This window comes from Ochotona princeps, chromosome 30, assembly GCF_030435755.1.
Source record: "Ochotona princeps isolate mOchPri1 chromosome 30, mOchPri1.hap1, whole genome shotgun sequence".
NCBI lineage: Eukaryota > Metazoa > Chordata > Mammalia > Lagomorpha > Ochotonidae > Ochotona > Ochotona princeps.
Window position 1 is genome coordinate 11,848,282 of NC_080861.1, and position 18,385 is coordinate 11,866,666.

Consider the following 18,385-nt stretch of genomic DNA (forward strand, 5'->3'; position numbering starts at 1 on the left):
TGGCCAATGAAAAAAGAAAGAAGCAGGAAAACAAGTAATACAAAGTTTCCACTTCTTCTCCATCATTTATCACCGGAAGCTCTTTAATAGTAAGAACTGAGCCTGAGGGGCCAAAAATTGTTACAGGGTATTTCCCTAAGAAGATCTTCCACCTGGTAAGTGTGTGCTGTGCAGACTTGGCAAGCTGTGCCAGTCATTACACGTAGAGCAGGAATTCCACATTGGGTTCAGTCTCCCCTGGCATGGCACATTCCAGCACTATCCACCAGAACCAAGCTTGGAGAAGAGCAGTTCCCTGCAGGGGGCAGGCTGCCCTGCCTCCTATGCCCACCCACTAGCCCTGCCTTGATTTGTAGCAGACACCCAGTGAAGGGGGGAGCTCTGGTTCGACCCTAGAGTTTCCTGCCTTTGATCTCTGTTGCATCCCTTATGTAAGTTATACAAGATGGCTGGGGCGAGGGTTGGTTCCCACGTTGACAGTTGTCTGTCGACCTGGATTTGTTTGTGAAAATTGAGTCTGTCCTTTGAAAACTGGCTGAAAAAGTTACTCCTTCCTGGGGCAGGATGCAAGGTGTAAAGAAAGTCATCCTCTCTTAAGTTACCCTGTTTTAGTAAGTAGCCAAGTTTGGAGAGGGAGTGGGAGGCACTAAAATCTGCCCTGGGGAGATGTAAGAACTGGGTGTTCTTTAATGTATGGTGGGCCAGGCGTGCACAGCTGTGAGGACAGCTAGGGCATTGTCACACTGAGCTGGGATTCCAAGGAGCTGAGTTCCAGTCATGTGACCTCAGACAGGGCTTCTGTGTGCCCCCCTTAGAAAAACGTGAGGATGATTTACAGCAGACGTGTACTGCAGGATGCTAGCTGGGCCTGCCCAAGTGTGACTGCTCCCTACCCGCATGAGGGTAGAATTGTATGCCCATTTCACAGATGAAGAAACTTGAGATCCGGAACAGTTATTGATGCGCCCAGGTTAAATGCTTAACATAGCTGATACGTGATAGAGCAGGAACGGCTTTCCAGTTCAACTCCTAAATCGACATTCTTGCCCACTATCATTGTTTTTTTCAGGTCAGGATCTCAAATCGTGTGTCTGTTGGGACAGGTGTCGTCATTTGTTGACTGCTCCCTGTGCCGTGTGTTGCCTGCAGGGGATTTCTTTAAAAAGTCTAGGAATCCGCCAAGCTGGAATTTTACTGCACAGTCTGGACAGTCGCTTCAGTCCAGGCTTGCAAACAGGGAGAACGAGAAAGACCAAGCCATGGAAAGCTTCCCAACCCAGGCTTCCCCAAGGGCTCATCCCTGTATACACTGCACTTTAGGGCTTGTGCGCTCCCTTTCGGGAATGAAAAAAAAAAAAAAAAAAAACTATGTTACAAGCAATCCACCAGACCAGGAGGCACTCCAAGAGATGCCAGGGGTGGGTAGGGGCTAGGCGGCGGCTGCTGCTGCATGGGTAAGGGCAGAGGGAAGCGCTGGTCTGCAGCCGCTGCTGCTGCAAATCAAAAGGCATAGTGGAAGCGGAGCGGGCACTGCACGGGAGCCGCGGCGAAGGCAGAGTCCCAGCTCCTCCCCTGTTCGCTTTCAAAGCCCTTGTCGCTTTGTGTGTAAGGTGAGAAATGGGGAAGGCAGCGCTGGCCTGTGCCGCTGCTGGCCTCCCCGGCTGTGTGCGTTTGCAGGGCTGCTGGGAGGTTTTAAGCTCTGTGAGAATCCTGGGAGTTGGTGATGTCAGACTCGTTGGGTCATTTGAAGGTTAGCAGCCCGGGAAGGGTTCACCGAAAGTTCACTCGCATATATTAGGCAATTCAATCTTTCATTCTGTGTGACAGAAGTAGTAGGAAGTGAGCTGTTCAGAGGCAGGAGGGTCTATTCTTTGCCAAAGGGGGGACCAGAATTCCCCCGTGCGCGCTGTGCGAGGACTGGGATGCCGAGGACGCGGGCGACCCGAGCTGGGTCGCTCTGGGCACCGTCGGGCTAAGCTCCGGAACGCATTTGGAAGGCTTTTCATCAGCGTTCGCTCCGAAGGAAAACTTGGAATCTTTCTGGGAACCCCCCCGCCCCGGCTGGATTGGCCGAGCAAGCCTGGAAAATGGTAAATGATCATTTGGATCAATTACAGGCTTTTAGCTGGCTTGTCTGTCATAATTCATGATTCGGGGCTGGGAAAAGGACCAACAGCCTACGTGCCAAAAAAAGGGGCAGAGTTTGATGGAGTTGGGTGGACTTTTCTATGCCATTTACCTCCACACCTAGAGGATAAGCACTTCCGCAGACATTCGGTGCAGGGGAGATCATGTTTGACTGTATGGATGTTCTGTCAGTGAGTCCTGGGCAAATCCTGGATTTCTACACGGCGAGTCCGTCTTCCTGTATGCTCCAGGAGAAAGCTTTCAAAGCATGCATCAGTGGATTGACCCAAACCGAGTGGCAGCATCGGCACACTGCTCAATGTAGGTTTATTTTTTTTCCCTCCCTTCTTCTACTGAGAAAAAAAAACCTGTCTCTCTTGCATGCAATAAAGACGTTGGAAATAAACTGCATAGGCAGCAAGACAAAGGGTTTAATGATTTAACGCTGAAGGGGTGTGATGTGCTGGCGTGCATTATTGCATTATTGATTCCCTCTGCTGAAAATTTCCTGTTAGATGTTTTCCTCCCAAGGAGGAATCCGTCCTGCGCCGGTGCGCCTCTCCTTCCCAACCCTGCAGTGTCTTGAAAATAGTTTAAAAAAATATGCATGAGGGTGGGGGCAATAGAGGATGACCACAAGACTTTGAAACATTCTTCAAGTAGGGCAGTTTGACACATTGTCCAGTTTTTACTCAAATGTTTGGGGGAGTGGGAATTTAACTTTGTTGTTCTTTGGGTTAGCTACTAGTTGTGTGTGTGTGTGTGTATATATATATATATATATGCTTTTATATCTATATGTATAGATAGATAGATCCCTCCTCCCCTCACCCCCTTGTGTATTTCAGCAGTCCAAAGTAATTAAAATATGACATCTTCCTTGCAAGGAATTTAGTCTAATTAAGGCACCCGTTGCTCCTGAAGTTCATAAGCCACCAGCTCAGGCTGCCGCCGCCAATGTTTTCCTTGCTAAGGAAGGCAATATTTCTTAGCATTGACCCTGCTGCCACCTTTCCCAGTCACTTTGTTGGTCTAAGAAGTTGCTGTTTTGCTAGAAAACTACTGGCAATGAACACCCCTTGGGCTGAGCCATCCATTATTTCCTTATCTTGCCATTCAGCCAGGAGCCTGGACATCAGTTAAAGGAAAGGAAATATTAGAGTAGCCCAGCTTAAACTATATATATGTATATATATGCACATATACATACATATATGTGTATGTGTACTATTTGGCTATCCAAGGCTGACACAGTGCCCAGGCACGCATCTGCCCCACAGTAGCTTGGCTATAGGCTTGAGAAATGAGTACAAGTCCTAGGAAATCCCACCTTCGGGTGGCTGGAGTAGAAGCCTGCAGGATGCTTCGCCACGCTGACAGTGATGTAGACAAATGGCTCCGCTATCTATCAAAATGTTTTTAGTACTTTATTTGACAATTCATTGGAGCATTAGCCTGAAAATGACATTTTAAATCTTTGTTTTCAAAGAGGTCAAAGTTTAACTGGGAGAAATTGAGTTTTCCTAATAACATGGTGGCTTATCTAAAGAGAAAAGAAGAGGCAGAGAGAGGGGGAATAGTGACTGGATTGAAACTGTCCTTGCTGGAACTTGGAGACTTGCTTCTTGGGTCAGGAAATCAACAGGTTTGTAGTTGAGAAATCAATCACAGTTTGGAGGCCAGTGTTGTGGGCCATGGGATTTAACATCTTGTAGAGTCACGAGCAAGGCACAAAGATGGTTTTCAGAAAATGTCTTCATCTTGCTGCTCCCCCAATTTTTTTTTCTTTCTGGTGGCTAATTTCCTTCCCAGAGAACTCAAACAGAAACCAAGTGTTAAAAGATCAATTTCTAATCCACCAGCGGATCCTTCAACCCTGTCCTTTCTGGAGCAGTTTTAAAATCCTTTGAGCGGCTTCATTTGGAGTCCCCGGGAACTGGGGCACTTTGAAACTTTTTCTTGTTAGAGGAATTGCAATAAAACCTGATTTTGAACAGAAGGTGCAAAAATGTTCCGGATCCTCTGGTTTGAGTTATTCGACCTAGCAGAGCTTTTTACATGTAGGCATTCTCTCTCCTGTAATTAATCCTCTAAACATGCCTATTAAGTTGTAAGAGTAGGGGGAAAAGCTTTGTTTGTTCTTGAACAAGTTAAACAAGGGATTTGCTTTATCTGGGAGAGCGAGTGGTGAATGTGTCATTCGCCTAGGGCTAGCCGATAAGCAAGAAGTGTTGATAACAGCAAAGTTTAGCTAATCACAAACTTGCCTTGGACAGAGTAAATAAAGACATTTGACAAAGGGATTTCAGAAATTCCACTGTCTTATTTTTGTAAGCAAAGCAATTAGTGCTTATTGTGATTTCACAAGGGTTGGATCCCATACTCCAACTTTGGGTCCAGTGCATAAAATGTAAATCTTGTTTGTCCCCTGCCGGGTTACTTTCTCTTCCATAAACCAGTTGGAAAGAGGTCAGCTGTGTTGTTGAAGTGAGGGAGTTTTTTTAAGCATACGTAAAACTAAGCCTTCTTTTCAAAGATTTCAACGTGTCTGTGCCTTTGGCTCCAGGGCGGTAGAGCTAGTTAGGGCTTTTTGAAATAAAAGCATATTAGGACTTCATTTGTGTAACTAAGGACATAAAAACCACAACCTTTTCCATTTTACTTAATGGCTGTTTTGACGAGAAGCAGATCTGTTTGTGCTCTTCAAGGCAGAGGAAACAGCGGGCAGAGAGGAAGAAAAAAAATAGCACCGAATTCCAACCCAAACTGCTTTCTGCACTAAGATCCTACTTATTTGTTGTTGTGGCGTGTGTGTGTGTGTGTGTGTGTGTGTGTGTGTGTGTGTGTGAGTGTGATCACTAGAGTAAAACCTTTGAACCTGGAACTCAGCAGAAACTTACTTTGAAATGGGTTAGAATATTCCCTTTATTTTCTTTTGAATTTTAAAGACAGGAAAGTGATATGCCAGCCAGCTGCCAGAGCTTGCGGATTGCTTGTTGTAAACAGTGCAAGTCAGGATTAGAGGGCTACTAAGGGAATGCACTGTAGATGTCCCCTCCCACCCCCGTCTGTGCTGGCATCCCCTGGCTCAGCTCCATTTCAGGTGACTCCAGATGTTTTCAGCATTAATTGCCCAAGAGGCCTGGGAGAAAATCTTGACATTTGGGGGCCTATATATAGTTGCCTTTGGTGAACTCACGAGTGTGACAACTTCTTGGCTTTGTTCCCTGTGTTCTCCCTACTCTAAACATCAAAAGGAGAAAGAAAAAAATATCTATATTTTCTTCTTGAAAGGGGATGTTGCCCATGAATGAGAAGAAACTATTTTTTTAAAAACAAACAGTCGTGATGTGTGATTAGGGAACGAAAAAAGAAGTTCTCAAAGCACTTGGATTCAAATGTGAAGTATCTAGAACCTCTCCTAGTGAGATATAAATTGAGGTCAAAATGGCAAAATCAAAGATACCCTCTGAAAGAGAGACTAAATAAAGAGTGACAGCCACCACATGAATTGAATGGGGTTTTGAATAAATATTTCGGTGAAAAGGAGCGATTGTTTTTCTAAAGTAGGACATAATTTTCTGCTTCCTTGCCACATGACGATGGTAACCAATACCCCGAGAAAGATGAGAAGAGAAGGGACTTTTGCTTAAATCTCAGAGAGAATGCAGGGCTGGGTCTTAAAAAAAAAATTTTTTTTTTGAAAAATTGAAAAAAATGGGAGGCTTTTCTTCCATGTAGGAAAGAAGACGTATTAAAATATAGACAGTGACCAGACAGCTGAGTGGATTCAGTGAAGGAGTACTAAAGTGTAACTTGAAGAGAAATAAAAATGCTTGAGTTCACTTTTGTCTCCAGAACAGGACGGATTCCAAACTGTGAGTGAAACGGTAGGAGAGGGAGACATAGGTCTGTTTAAACGGAAGCTTTCTCTAGAATTTGCCTTGCCAGTCCCTAGGCCAAGCCCTTGTGAGCTATCAGGCCTCCCTTTGCTCTGAGCTCAGAGGCCAGCATGAGGCTTTCTGACAGACCTGCTGGCCTCCGTCTGAAGTTCCGCTTGTGGAAGCCTGGCGCTGACTCTAAGGTGACCAGTCAGCATTGTGCTGGGTTTGTCTTCAAGGCCTAGGACTCAAAGAAAGTTCTTCTGGCTGACTTGGATTTATAATTGACTTTCAACCTGTGTGAAGCCCCTGGGTGGCTGAAAAGGAACGAAACCTTACTATTTTGCTTCTTTGCAGAGCCCACACGGGCTCGTGACACTCTGGCCCGAGAAGACAATATAATGATGATAAATATGACCAATTCTGTTCTCAAGGAATTTTTTTTCAATCATTTCCTTTCAAAAAGCTGAGTGTCTTTGCATTGTTGTTATTGCTTGGAGTGTGGAGACAGAAAACCAAAATTCAAAATTAAAACTATTCAAGTAGCAGAGGACCTTAGCAACAAATGCCGTGTTCCTTTTGGCACATCTTTGAAAGAATCTGCTGGAGTGTGTGAATACATGTAAGTGCCAATAAATTTATCCTTAAATGACATTTTTATACTTTAAATGTTCTAATATAAATTCAGTTAACTATCAATTAAATAGATTATTTCGGAAATGGGAGTTTTTGATGAAGGTTAATCAGGAAAATCTTGGCCCAAAAAAAAACCTTCCCACAGTTATTAATGTAGAATCTTACCTTTCAAATGACAGGGTAGCCAGGGCATTCATATATCTCTGATTTTGTAGAATAATGCACTTTCAAATATACTGCCACCGTTCCCACATAAATCATTGAAATATGCCAGATATTTCAATATTACGACATCCCCTAGGCTGCCCCTTGAACCCAGGAGTGGCACAGAAAGTCTTTGTTTGGATTCCATGGTCAATATAGCTAGGGCACTCACTGCTTAATTTTCCCATTGTGTCTGCAGATGGCCTTGTGCTTCTGGGTCGCTCTTCGGGACAGGGATTCTTTCTGTAGCAAACTGTAGACCTGTGACTAGTCGACAGCCCCCGCAGAACTGTGCACATGTCCACACATGGAGTTGGGGACCCAGGATAATGCGGTGGAATGACATTGATGGGAACACGTCTGGATCAGCCTTTTGCCAGCTGCTTATAGAGTTGGAGGTGATAGAGGAAGGAGGGCCAAATTAACGCAGGTTTCAGACTTACTTGTATCCTGTTGGTAAGGGGCTTGGCTTAAGTACCTCTAGTTCAATAGATGGGATAACCTGCTCCATCAGTCATTATGTTGCCCTGAATTCTCTTCATTCCTGGCTTCCTCATGTCATCATTTAGGGAACGTGGTTTTCGTCCTAGGTTAGTCCGTTTTAAATGCATGCCGAAGTTTCCCAAGTTCTGTCTATCAGGGAAGCAGTAGAGGGCGAGTTTACTGGCATTTAATTAGTGGCCATGAGCCTGCAGAGCTTCTTAGGAGTGCAAACAGGCAGTGGAACTGCTGGCTTGCTTTTTCTCTGGCCTTGCAGGATGGGGAGCTGAAAAGGGACCAATCAGTACGATAAGACTCCTGGCCCCCTGCATGATAAGGCAAGGATAACAGGAATTGACATCAACGAGGTGACCCAGGCTGGCCAAGCATTTCCTTTAGTCAAGGCATACAGACTCCAGGAGTCTCACACCTCCCACAGCCGCTGATGAAATGAACCAGCTCAGGGGAGGGAGAAAGAAGAAAGTGAATTTGAAAGTGTGGGGTGGAAGAAAGGTGATCAGGGGTGTTCCTGTCATTCTCCAACCACAGTTCTCTGAAGAGAGCTACTAGTGACTCCAAAAAGGGAAAGGAGTGATTTCAACAAAAACGGATTCTGAGACTCTCGTCTTAATAGTACAGTGTCATATACCATGTGGGTGTTTCCCGCCCCCGCCGTCCACTGGTGTCTGCAAATGGTTCCCTGGACAGTTTATCCAGCAGTCATCCACTGCTGTCTACCCACAGACCTTGCCAGCTCTCCATATAGAATAATCCATGAGGGAGTTGACATTGTCAAAGCTGATGCCCGCTATACCTATGTACTTCTGTCGGTACAGTTTCCACCCCCATCCGCATCATATGACAGCTCCGCGGAACCCCTGAAACCGCCTGCCGGTTTTCCACCCTTCTGTCTTTTCCCCCTCTGAGGTTTTTTGCCTTCCAAATAAAGGATCTGGCTTTTGTGGTTGGGAGCTGGAGAAATTCATATGAAAGGCTGTTGATTCCTTTTGCTAGATGGCCCGATTCTCTTCATTCCCGTCCTCTCGCTTTTTAAGTTTGAATTAGAAAACTTAAAGGAGTTATTCATTCCTATCCTCATGTGACCCAGATCTAGTGGAATGCTTAGTGGTGGCAGTGGTGTTATTGATCAGTCACTGTTTGCCACAAATTCAACTTGGACTAAGTTTAAAATATAGGTAGAAAGTTGAATTCAGGAGAACCAGCACAGACCAAGTTCGAGAAAGGGGTGCACCATTCAGCTAGAAAAGGAAGATGGGTAGATCATTGTCCCAGTTTTTTGTTCAGTTTCTGGAGCAAAGCAAGACATCATAAAAACAGTGGAGCTCTCCGCAGTCACAGTGCCTTTGTTGTGTCATCGTGGTCCGCAGTGATAAAAAGCCCGATGATGTGAGGCCCCTTTTAGCTTCAAAAGATTTTTTAGGATCTGGTCTGTTGGAAAGCTTGAGGGTATAATTAACTCGAATGGAAATAGAGGCAGCAAAATGTAGTTCCTGATGTTTTAATTTAGCTCAGTACTACCATGTGTTATTGAAGGGAATTCTTAAAGGCAAACATAATTATTTCATTATGGTCTTCAGCATGCTTTCATTGGCTTTAATGACAAGAAGCTGTATAAAAAGGCATACATTTTAATTAGTCCTCCTTATATTTACATCATATAAATAACAAATAATTGATGAAAAACAAGTCTTGGGAATGGATGACTTCACATGGTGTGCTGGTTACAGTTTAATGATGAAACATTTCTCTGTTGCTTTGCATTTTAATTATCTAGGCATTACTGTAGTGGGGCCGCAGAGCTAAAATACCATCGTTGCTGTTTTATTACCAAAAAATCACAATTAATGCCTGTGAGCTGAAAGCGGGAAAAGGTAGCTAGATGTTGGTCTCTGAGGAGGTAAATTTGCCAGCGCCGTTAATTTTACTATGTTTGTTAGCGCTCGTTTTGATCTCGCGCGTGCTTTCACTCTTTTTTTCTTTTATGCTTCATCTTTTTGGGATAGGACTGTCAGGGGCTGGCCTTGGGTTTTTGAAGAGCGTATCCTCTGAATACTTCGCTTTCTCCTCGCTGCATGTGCCGGAGCCTCGCCTGGCAGTGCCTTGCCAAATGTGCCCTGGAAATGCAGAGAGTTCTATGCTACAGGCCCACTCTACCTTTGATTTTATATGAAAACCCATTCCACATGATTCATTCGTTGTGGTGTACAGAACACTAATTGTTGTTATTGATTTTAAATTCCATGGCCATTGCAAGTAACCCAGATGACTGGCAGATAAAGGGTAATAATCCATGGAGTTCTGGAACTGTTTCATGTTTGTCTGGAGTACTTTATGTGATCAATATTAACTGCCCCATTGAAACTAACTGCTGTATCAAATAACAGTCAATCAAATGAATGTGCTTAGAGATTATTTATTGAAAGCCTTAATTGTTCACTGGGGCCCTGCTTATCAGAGGAAACAATAGGAACAGGAGATAGGATGAACAAGTTCGCATTCCCTGGGAAAGTTGGAGGATGTGGAAGAATGAGGCAAGAATTTTCAGAAACCCATGTTGGGCTGGGCAAGAAGATATAAAATGGAAATTGTCACCGCCTTGGAGCTTTACCGCCTGTCCCCACCCGTCCCCACACACAATGCACTCCCATGCCATCTCGCTTTCTCTGCTCCCATCCTCTGTGTATAGCAGTCTGAACTCATGGAGAAAGCCTGAATGGACGCGGAATTGATTTCCCAGCATGGAAATGGGAATAACAATGTTTAACATTTCGGGGTTTGTGGAAGGATTAGAGATCATGTAAATTAAGATTCTGTGCTCATCTTGGCAACATAGGGAAACTGTTTCAGCTGCATGGACCTTCTGTTCTATTTTTGAAAATGGTAAATGTTTATTTGAAAAGGCAGAATGACAGAGAAGCGGATGGAGGAGATAATTGAAGATTACTGGTTCACAACCAAATACCTGCAATGTCCAAGGTTAGGCCAGGCCAAAGCCAGGAACTCCATCCAGGTCTTCTACATGGGTGCCAGGAGGTTAGGTACTTGAGCACCTGTTTGCCTCCAAGGTGCTTTGGTAGAAAGCTGGATCAGAGAGTAGCTTGCCCTGGAGCCGGCACTGTGCTGTGGGATGCAGGTGTCCCAATCAGCAGTTGAACCCATCTCTTCTGACTTTGTAATGACATTTGGGGCTTTTGCACCTTAATAGTGAACTCATTTTAAGCCTCTACAAGTCTTGAGTCTCCCTCCATGCAGAGGTCACTCTCTAGGTCGTTGATGCCCTAGTCGATGATGCTTCCTCTCTATCGCAGTTTGGGGAGCACTGTGGTCTTGATTCCCAGCCATCCATTTTCCTCCAGACTTCTTGCCAGTGATTGACTTTTACAAGTGAACACTGTCACCTTCAAAGCTGCCACAATACACACTCAGCCTTACAGACACTGTTGCTGGTGTGGTACATTTTTATTGCTTGCTGATGGATTGGATCTCACAGTGACCCATTCAACAAGTGGCTCTTGGGGTGACTATTTGACTTCGTGGTTAAGATGCCAACATCCTATATCAGAATACTTGTGTTCAGTCCCTGGGCTCTGCCTCCTGACAGAAGCATCCTGCTAGTGTAGACGCTGGGAGAGCAGTGATAACTCAGGGAGTTCTTGCAACCCATGGAGGACACTTGGATCGACTTGCTGTCTTGCAAGAGTTTGGAAGAGAAGCAGTAGATGAGAACTCTCTGAGCTTCTCAAAGAATTCCAACAGAGCTCTTGGGTGTCTGTCATGTGCCAGACCCCTACACGGGATCTACGAGGGACCGTGAGGATTCAGGCTCATTCGTTCTGCACTCACAGTGGCAGCAATGGGAAACACTGATGTACACACTTCTTTGTGGCACCCTTGATACCACAGTCACCTCGCGAAGGCTTTGAACCTGGGACTGGTGAAAACAGTGAGAAACTGCCAAGAACTGCAGCCAGTGTGTAAGAGGGGTGGCCAAGTGACTGCCCAATTTTGTCACAGTGGAGCAGGCGTGACATCTTTCTCTGTGTTGCCTTATAGCTTATCTCTAGAAGTGTTTCCGTAAGAGGAGATTTAAACCTAGCTTGCTTCTCAAAGATTCTCCTCTGGATGTTTCTGGAGTGTTTTTCACACGATTCTGGTTCTTCCTGGGTTGTGCTTGATTCAATGTTTTTGGCCGTTTGGGACTGGCTTCCACTGAGTATCGCTGTGTGACAAACTATCCTAGCTTTTGGGGCCTTGTGATTTATTGCCTCATATATTCTGTGGATTGACTGGGCACAGCTGGGCAGATCTTTGATGCCACACGGTGTCAGGTAGGGTGTATCTCTAAGGCATAGCTAGGCTGCAAATTCAAGTAGGCCCCTTCGTGCAGCTGGCACTGGTGACTGGCTCTGGGCAGCATGTTTGGCTGCTGCTGAGCTGGGAGCTGTTAGTCTGTGCTGCTCATCGCAGCACTGGTGCAGCAGTATTCTAAAGGAGCCTTCCCAGAGGGAGCGCGAGCTGTCCGGGCTCCCCAGATCCCCTTTGGTCATGCAGTGACAGGGCCAGCCCAGTGTCAGTTGTCTAAGTTGGGGGAATGGCAACAAATGAGCAGTGTGAGCTTTAGTCCAACATGACATTCCTAGCCTGTGTGCCCGCTGAGAGAGAAAATGCTGTCTTTTGAGACAGGTGTCATTGAACAATCAGGTGCATTTCAGTGAGTCTGGGTTTTTTGGACTGAATGAAGTTCTGCTCAGTGTACTTGGTGGTCAGTCAATCCTGACGGCCTTAAGGAGGAAGTTGCTGTGGCCTTCATTTTAGGAATCGGGAAACAGAGGCTCAAGTCTCGCCCTCGGGGTGGTAAAGTACAGGCTTTCACATCCCAGGCAGATCATCTGCATGCTGTCAGTTCTCATCAATAGACTCTGGCACGCCTTTCAGCCCAGTGAAGGATTTCTGGAAATTTGTGTATGTCCTACTCATGCTAAGAAAGCCCCGTGGGGTGTTCTGTTTAGGGGGAAAGGTGGAGAAGAGGGGAAGAAGACTGTCACTCACACGGTTTCCTCTGATTACATTATTTTCTCTGCCTTGTAAATTGCAGAGGAAACTCTGCCCCCAACAATGAGGCCTTTTTACACTTTTGCCCTTTTGTTTTTTGTATCCTGTTTGTTGTTGGAGTCTGGGCTAGGCTGGTCACTGCTGAGCTCACAGGGGGTTGGGATCAGGACTGGTCCTGTATTTTCTTTTCCTTTTTCTTTCTTTCTCCAGATTTTTTTATTTTTACAGACAGATTTACAGACAGGAGAGACAGATCTTCCATATCAGCTGACTCACTCTGCAAATGGCCACATTTATTAGAGTTAGTGCAGTCTGAAGCCAGGAGCCTGGAATTTCTTCTGGGTCTATTCATGTGAATTCCAGGATCCAAGACCTTGGGCCATCTTCCATTGCATTCCCAGGCCATTATCAAAAAGATGGATCAGAAGTGGAGCAGCTGGGACTTGAACTGGCATCCATATGAGATGCTGGCACAGCAGATGGAGGCATAACACTAACCCAAGCCTGTGTTTTCTAAGGACTCCCAGGCAGATGGCAAACATGGCTTTTCTCATTGTGGTAGTCCCCCTCATCTAGAGACAGTGCTCGGTGCTCAGTGATGCCGCCTCACATTGCTGTGTCACTCTTTGTCCAGAAATACTGGAAAAGAAAGGTAACAGGGAGAAGAAACTTTCTAAGTTAGTGAAACTGATTTGATGTTTGCTACACCTGCTCTTATTATCTGTGATGCTGAAAGGGAGCCAAGGTTAATCATTATTATGTTGTGAAATTTACATGAATCATAGCAATTGTTATTGACCTTTTAAATGATGCTCTGATCTCAGTGACTTCAAATATATTTTAAATACAATAGATTATTCTGCTTTTAGGGTTTTATATATCTAATTCTATGTGTATGTTTGAGCCTAATTGCACTTTAATTCACATACATATGTATAAAGTCATTTTGAAAATTTGTTTATTTGAGGGGCAGAATGATGGAGAAAGAGCTCCCATCCATTGTTGCTCACTTTAAAACCTGTAGTGGCAGGGGCTGGGCTGGCTATAGCAGGGAGCTAGGAACTCAACTGAGGTCTCCCCTGTTGGAGGTAGGGACCCCACTTCCAGAGCCAGCTGCACCCAGGGTCTTAATTAGCAGCCAGCTAGAATTGAGAGTCTGACCCAGGAATTGCACCCAGACACCGTGACCAGCAATGTGGGCATCTTAACCCTCAGCCAAACACCTGCCTGTCTTTGTAAAGCTAGGGACAGGTGGGCAGAATGAAGTGAACTTCTGGAAGCCATGCAGTGGGTGGTGGTGGATGCAAGCAGACCCCATCCTGTACGGCACTGACATTTGGAGCTGTGCGATGTCACAGGGGCCCAGGCAGCACAACACCAAGCGGTTTGGCAAAGGTACTCGCGGTGCACTGCCTCTGTTGTGGGAATCCAAGCTCTCTGCTTTTCATTTGCCAAATGGATCCCTGATGCTTACTTTGCTAGGTTAAGATCAAAGACTTAAATAACAGTGTGTGTGACAGACAGCTCATTAAATCCATTATCTTCCCCAATATTTTATTTAGAAATTTTTAAGACCTTTATAGAGTAAGCACCTAGATACACACCACGTTTTCCACTAACATGATGGAGTTGGTTCTCTGTGGTTTCTCCCCACTTTGTGTGTGTGCGAGTGCACCTGCTTGTTCTGTTGAATGGTCCCTCCACTGGACCGTCTCTGAGATCAGAGGTTGCCTTCCGTAGAGTAATGCCATGCTTCAGGAAGCCACTATTAGATCCGTGGGTATGTCTAAGTGTGTGACCCCTTGCTATACTCAGTATCAGTGCTGTCTGAGAACTCTCAACACTAATGGAAATGATGCACAATTATATTTTTAAGTTTCAAGGGGGAGGAGAGAGAGAAAGAGCATTCATGCACTATCCCGTCCTCTGGCTAATGCCACAAATGTCAGCAATAGCTAGAACTGGGCAAGATCAAAGGTGTAGCCAGGACCCTTGTCCAGATGTCCCCTATGGGGATAGGGACCCAAGAGCTGTCCTTTGCTTTGTCTGAGTGCACGTTATCAGGAAGCTGGAGTAGAGGGCAGAGCCAGAACTTGAACTCAGGTACTCTAATAGGGGATTCGGGCATCCCAGGCAACATCCTGTTGTGCCCAGCTGTCACCCTGATGTATTATTCTGTGATGCCCAGTACGATTCTGTGATTATTGAGCTCTTAAAATGTAGCCAGTATATCCCAGGAAGTGAATTTTTAGTTTTAATTCCTTTTCAGTAACTTTACATATTCGCATGTGGCTTGAGGCTGCTATATTGGGCAACACATATCTGTAAACTTCAGCTATTATTTGTCTTCAATATTTGTTAATTTCCCATTTCCCTTTAGCCTGCACTCCCCTCTCTTAGTGCTGTCGTTAACAAGCTCTAATTATCTCTTTATGTAGTTGGTAAATAGACTGCAGGAGAATATAAACAGAATACTGGAGGGTGGTGATTTCAGTCATTGTTTAACTCCTTTTCCTTCTGGGTGGAACTGTTTTTCCTGGGGCCTGGCAAACAGCACGTATTTTTGCTGACATTGATTTCGTAGGAGTAAGCTGAAATTTTACAGAATCCCATGGGGTTGGACTTCAACTCTCCATGTAGCAGTCACATGGGGGTGGCATTTGTTGTTTCTTCTACGCCTCACCCCTGCTTGGCCTTCACATAGATGTACGATGCGATCCACCATTGTGAAAATGCTCTGAATTCAAGTTGAACCCCCTCCACAAACTTCAGCGAGAGGGGAAAAACTCAGTTTGCCCTATAGGAAGTGCCATGCACTGTGCCCCTCAGGTGCCTTCCCCAGGTCATACAGGGATGCTCTTTGTAACCTTGGACCTGGCACAATGTAGGTGCCCAGTAGTTGCTGAGTATTATTCAGTTAAAATGTATGGACCTGCTTGTGTTGTGGTGGGTTAAGCTGCCGCTTGCACAAATGTCCCATATGGAGTGGTGGTTCAAGTCCCAGCCACTCTGCTTCTGATGTAGCTTCCTGTTAATGCTCTTGGGAAGGCAATGGAAGATGGGTCAAGTGCTTGTGGCCTGAGCCACTAATGTAAGAGACCCTGAGGGAGTTCCTGGTCCAGCTTTGGTTGTTGTGGGCCTTTGAAGAATGAAGATCTTCTCTATAACTCAGCCTTTCAAATAAGATCTTTTTTTTTTTTTTCTTAAATGAACTTCAGAACAATTCAAGATATCTCTGCTTGTAGTTGTTGTAGTTGCTCAGATGTTTCTGGGTCTCTCAGAACATGTGCCATAGACTGGAGAGGCTGTCCGAGACATGGGAGGTCCAAATGTGCGGCTCATGGCAAGTCCACGGCAGTGGATGTGCTGGGGCTGGGTGTTTAACCTAGCAGTTTAAGGTGATGCTTGAGATACTCATGTCCGCTCTCAGTCTCTGTTCCTCCAGCTTCCTGCTAACGCTCACCCTAGGCAGCAGCAGGTGATCGCTCAGCCGCTTGGGTTGCTGTGGCCTGGGGGGCAGACCCAGACTCAATCTCAGGCTCTTCACTTGGGCTTGGCCCAGTCCCAGCTGCCGTGGGCACTTGGTGGGGGGCGGGGGAAGGGATCGGAGCAAGGGAGCACTCTGTCTTTGTCACTGTCTTTTAAATAAAATTTTTAAATATGTGAGCCACAAAACTGCTTTCCTGAAAATAGCAGAAGGGGACGTTTCCTTGGGCTTCTGGTACTCTGAAGGGTGTCCTCGAAGTAGATTTTTTTAGGTGCTTCCCATCAGCTGAGAAACCACGCCCCCGTACCTTTACTTTTTTTTTTTAATCCATATCTAGGAAGAATGTGAAGAAAGGAAATAAAAGCTAAAATACCACTCGAGAAACTCTTAAACCCAACTTTGCCCACCAATGCTTTCAAATTGTGATTCATTCTTGATTAAAATGGAGCAGTCGGTATCAACATAGCTGATATTTATTGAGTGCTTATGTGCAAGTGCTTGCCATGAACTGTGCCATCTGATCCGATAGCCTTGGGAGAAAGGCCCTATCATTCCTTCCTGTGTACAGGTGCAAGCTCCCAGGGAGGGAAAGGTCCAGGGACCCACCTCACACACATCTCCTGAGCAGAACAAAGCAAGTTCCCAGTCCAGCTTCGTGCAATAGCCAGGTCCTTCCCTTTGCCACCTGCACAAAGTAAATTCCTGTTTGCTTTGCTGGCAAGTTGGGACTAGGGCGGGTTGGATGCCTCAGAAGCCGCAGAATAATGAAAGGGTTTCCTAGTGAAAGCTGAAAACAATACATTTTTAGCAAAATGGGCAGTTACTCTAATTGCTGTGCCCCTACTGTTCAATTCCTTTTTATGCCCTAATTCATTAAGTTATGTGCACACGAGGCTTATTATTTACAGATGTATGCACTTTTAACTGGCTCATATGAAACAGATGTTTCACAAAAGGTAACAGAGTAAGTGATCTACCTCCGCCGCAGCCCCCACCTTAGTGAGTATCAAGTGAGCATTATGGTCCATTACCTGCGAGTCTTTGGCTATTATTTTGAATTGCAAGGTCCAGTGTGGGAAGGAGAATTCAATTTGTCCCCTAGAGGAACGAATAAAAATACAACAGCCCTGTAAACCAACAGCTGTATCTCAGAATGAAAGTGAATTGGCAGGTGATTGGCAGGTGGCATTCACACGCGTGCTCTGTGGCTGTATCAGTGAGGTTTTTACAAGCAATTTGAGAAAGACAAGACCCGTTGCATTACGGGAGGTGTGGCTCATTGAGCTGGCTAGCTTGCAAGACTAGTACTCCTGTCCTGATTGCTAAGGAAATACAGCCTTCTTTTCCAAAACAAAGTAACATACCTCATAAAAATAAATATGACTGGTTCACTACGCTGCCTTACACTGGCTTATGTCATTGGGCAGTTCTTTTAGAGCTTCAGAATGGTGGAGAACACTAATAAGCACCTCTCAGGGTCCACAGTGAAATTTACTTTATTTAAATTGTTAGAAGTTCTCAAAACGAAACAGAATTGATGGGCAAAGGTGGGTGACATTGTGTCACTTTGCATATTGAAAACTGAAAATAGTCACAAATGAAATATAAAATAGGATATGAAATATTAAGTGATGTATCAGGTTTATTGCATACATGACCATGAGAGTACATTTTATTTTGTCTTATGGAGCTCTAAAAAATCCATGTAATGGATTAAGGTATTAAAACTCCCATATTCTATCTGGCTCCAGGCCAGGGAACAAGGCATGATAAATAATCCCAGTAGATAGAATATGTAGGAAGGAATTTTAAAGTGTATTTATGGCAGACATACTGACCTCCATAACTAATAAAAATGTATACATGAGGTTAGTTTGGAAGAAAGCATGTAGCTTTTACAACATGCCATAGTGTTGGTCTCTAAAACATGCACATCACTGTGACATATGGCTTTCATACCCTGGCTTTAGCCTGGAATTGAGGGAAAGCATGAATTTTGTAATAACATGTGCAGTCACATAAGACGACATAGTTTTCATTTCCTTTACTTATAGCAGAGGATCAACAAACTGAGCCAAATCTGGCCCCCAGCTGGATTTTGCAAATAAAGTTTTATCAGAATGTGCCACACCTATTCATTTACATGATGTCTATGACTGCTTTCACATTACAGCGGCAGAGTTGAGCTACTGTGACAGGATTTCCATGGCTCACAAAGCCTACAATATTTCTTTTTTAAAAGATATATTTATGGGCTGGCACCATGGCTCAACAAGCCAATTCTCCAACCTGTGTAGCTGATATCCCATATGGATGCTAGTTTATGTTCCAGCTGCTCCATTTCCCATTCAGCTTCCTGCTTGCGGCCTGGGTAAGCAGTGGAGGCTTGACTAAAGCCTTGGGACCCTGCACCCACATGGGAGACCTGGAAGAAGCTCCTGGCTTCAGATCAGCTCAGCTCTGGCTGTTGTAGCCATTTGGGGAGTGAACCAGCAGA

General features: G+C 44.9%; 1 protein-coding gene across 4 annotated transcripts in view; it reads left to right on the forward strand.

The window, feature by feature from the left end:
- The window catches only part of RARB (retinoic acid receptor beta), a 350,041-nt gene that overhangs the window by 197,912 nt on the left and 133,744 nt on the right, over positions 1-18,385 (forward strand). Inside the window, exon 1 of one of the 4 annotated variants that reach the window (XM_058657247.1) lies at positions 1,490-1,610. The exons of 2 other annotated variants lie outside the window; for them this stretch is intronic. Coding sequence is in view for 1 of the 2 variants with exons in the window: in XM_004588285.2 (XP_004588342.1) it covers positions 2,292-2,448 (157 nt within the window). In the remaining variant the exon portion in view is untranslated. Of the gene's footprint in view, positions 1-1,489; positions 1,611-1,680; positions 2,449-18,385 lie in introns of those variants that run through there. One more of the 4 variants, XM_004588285.2, reaches the window with a different exon arrangement.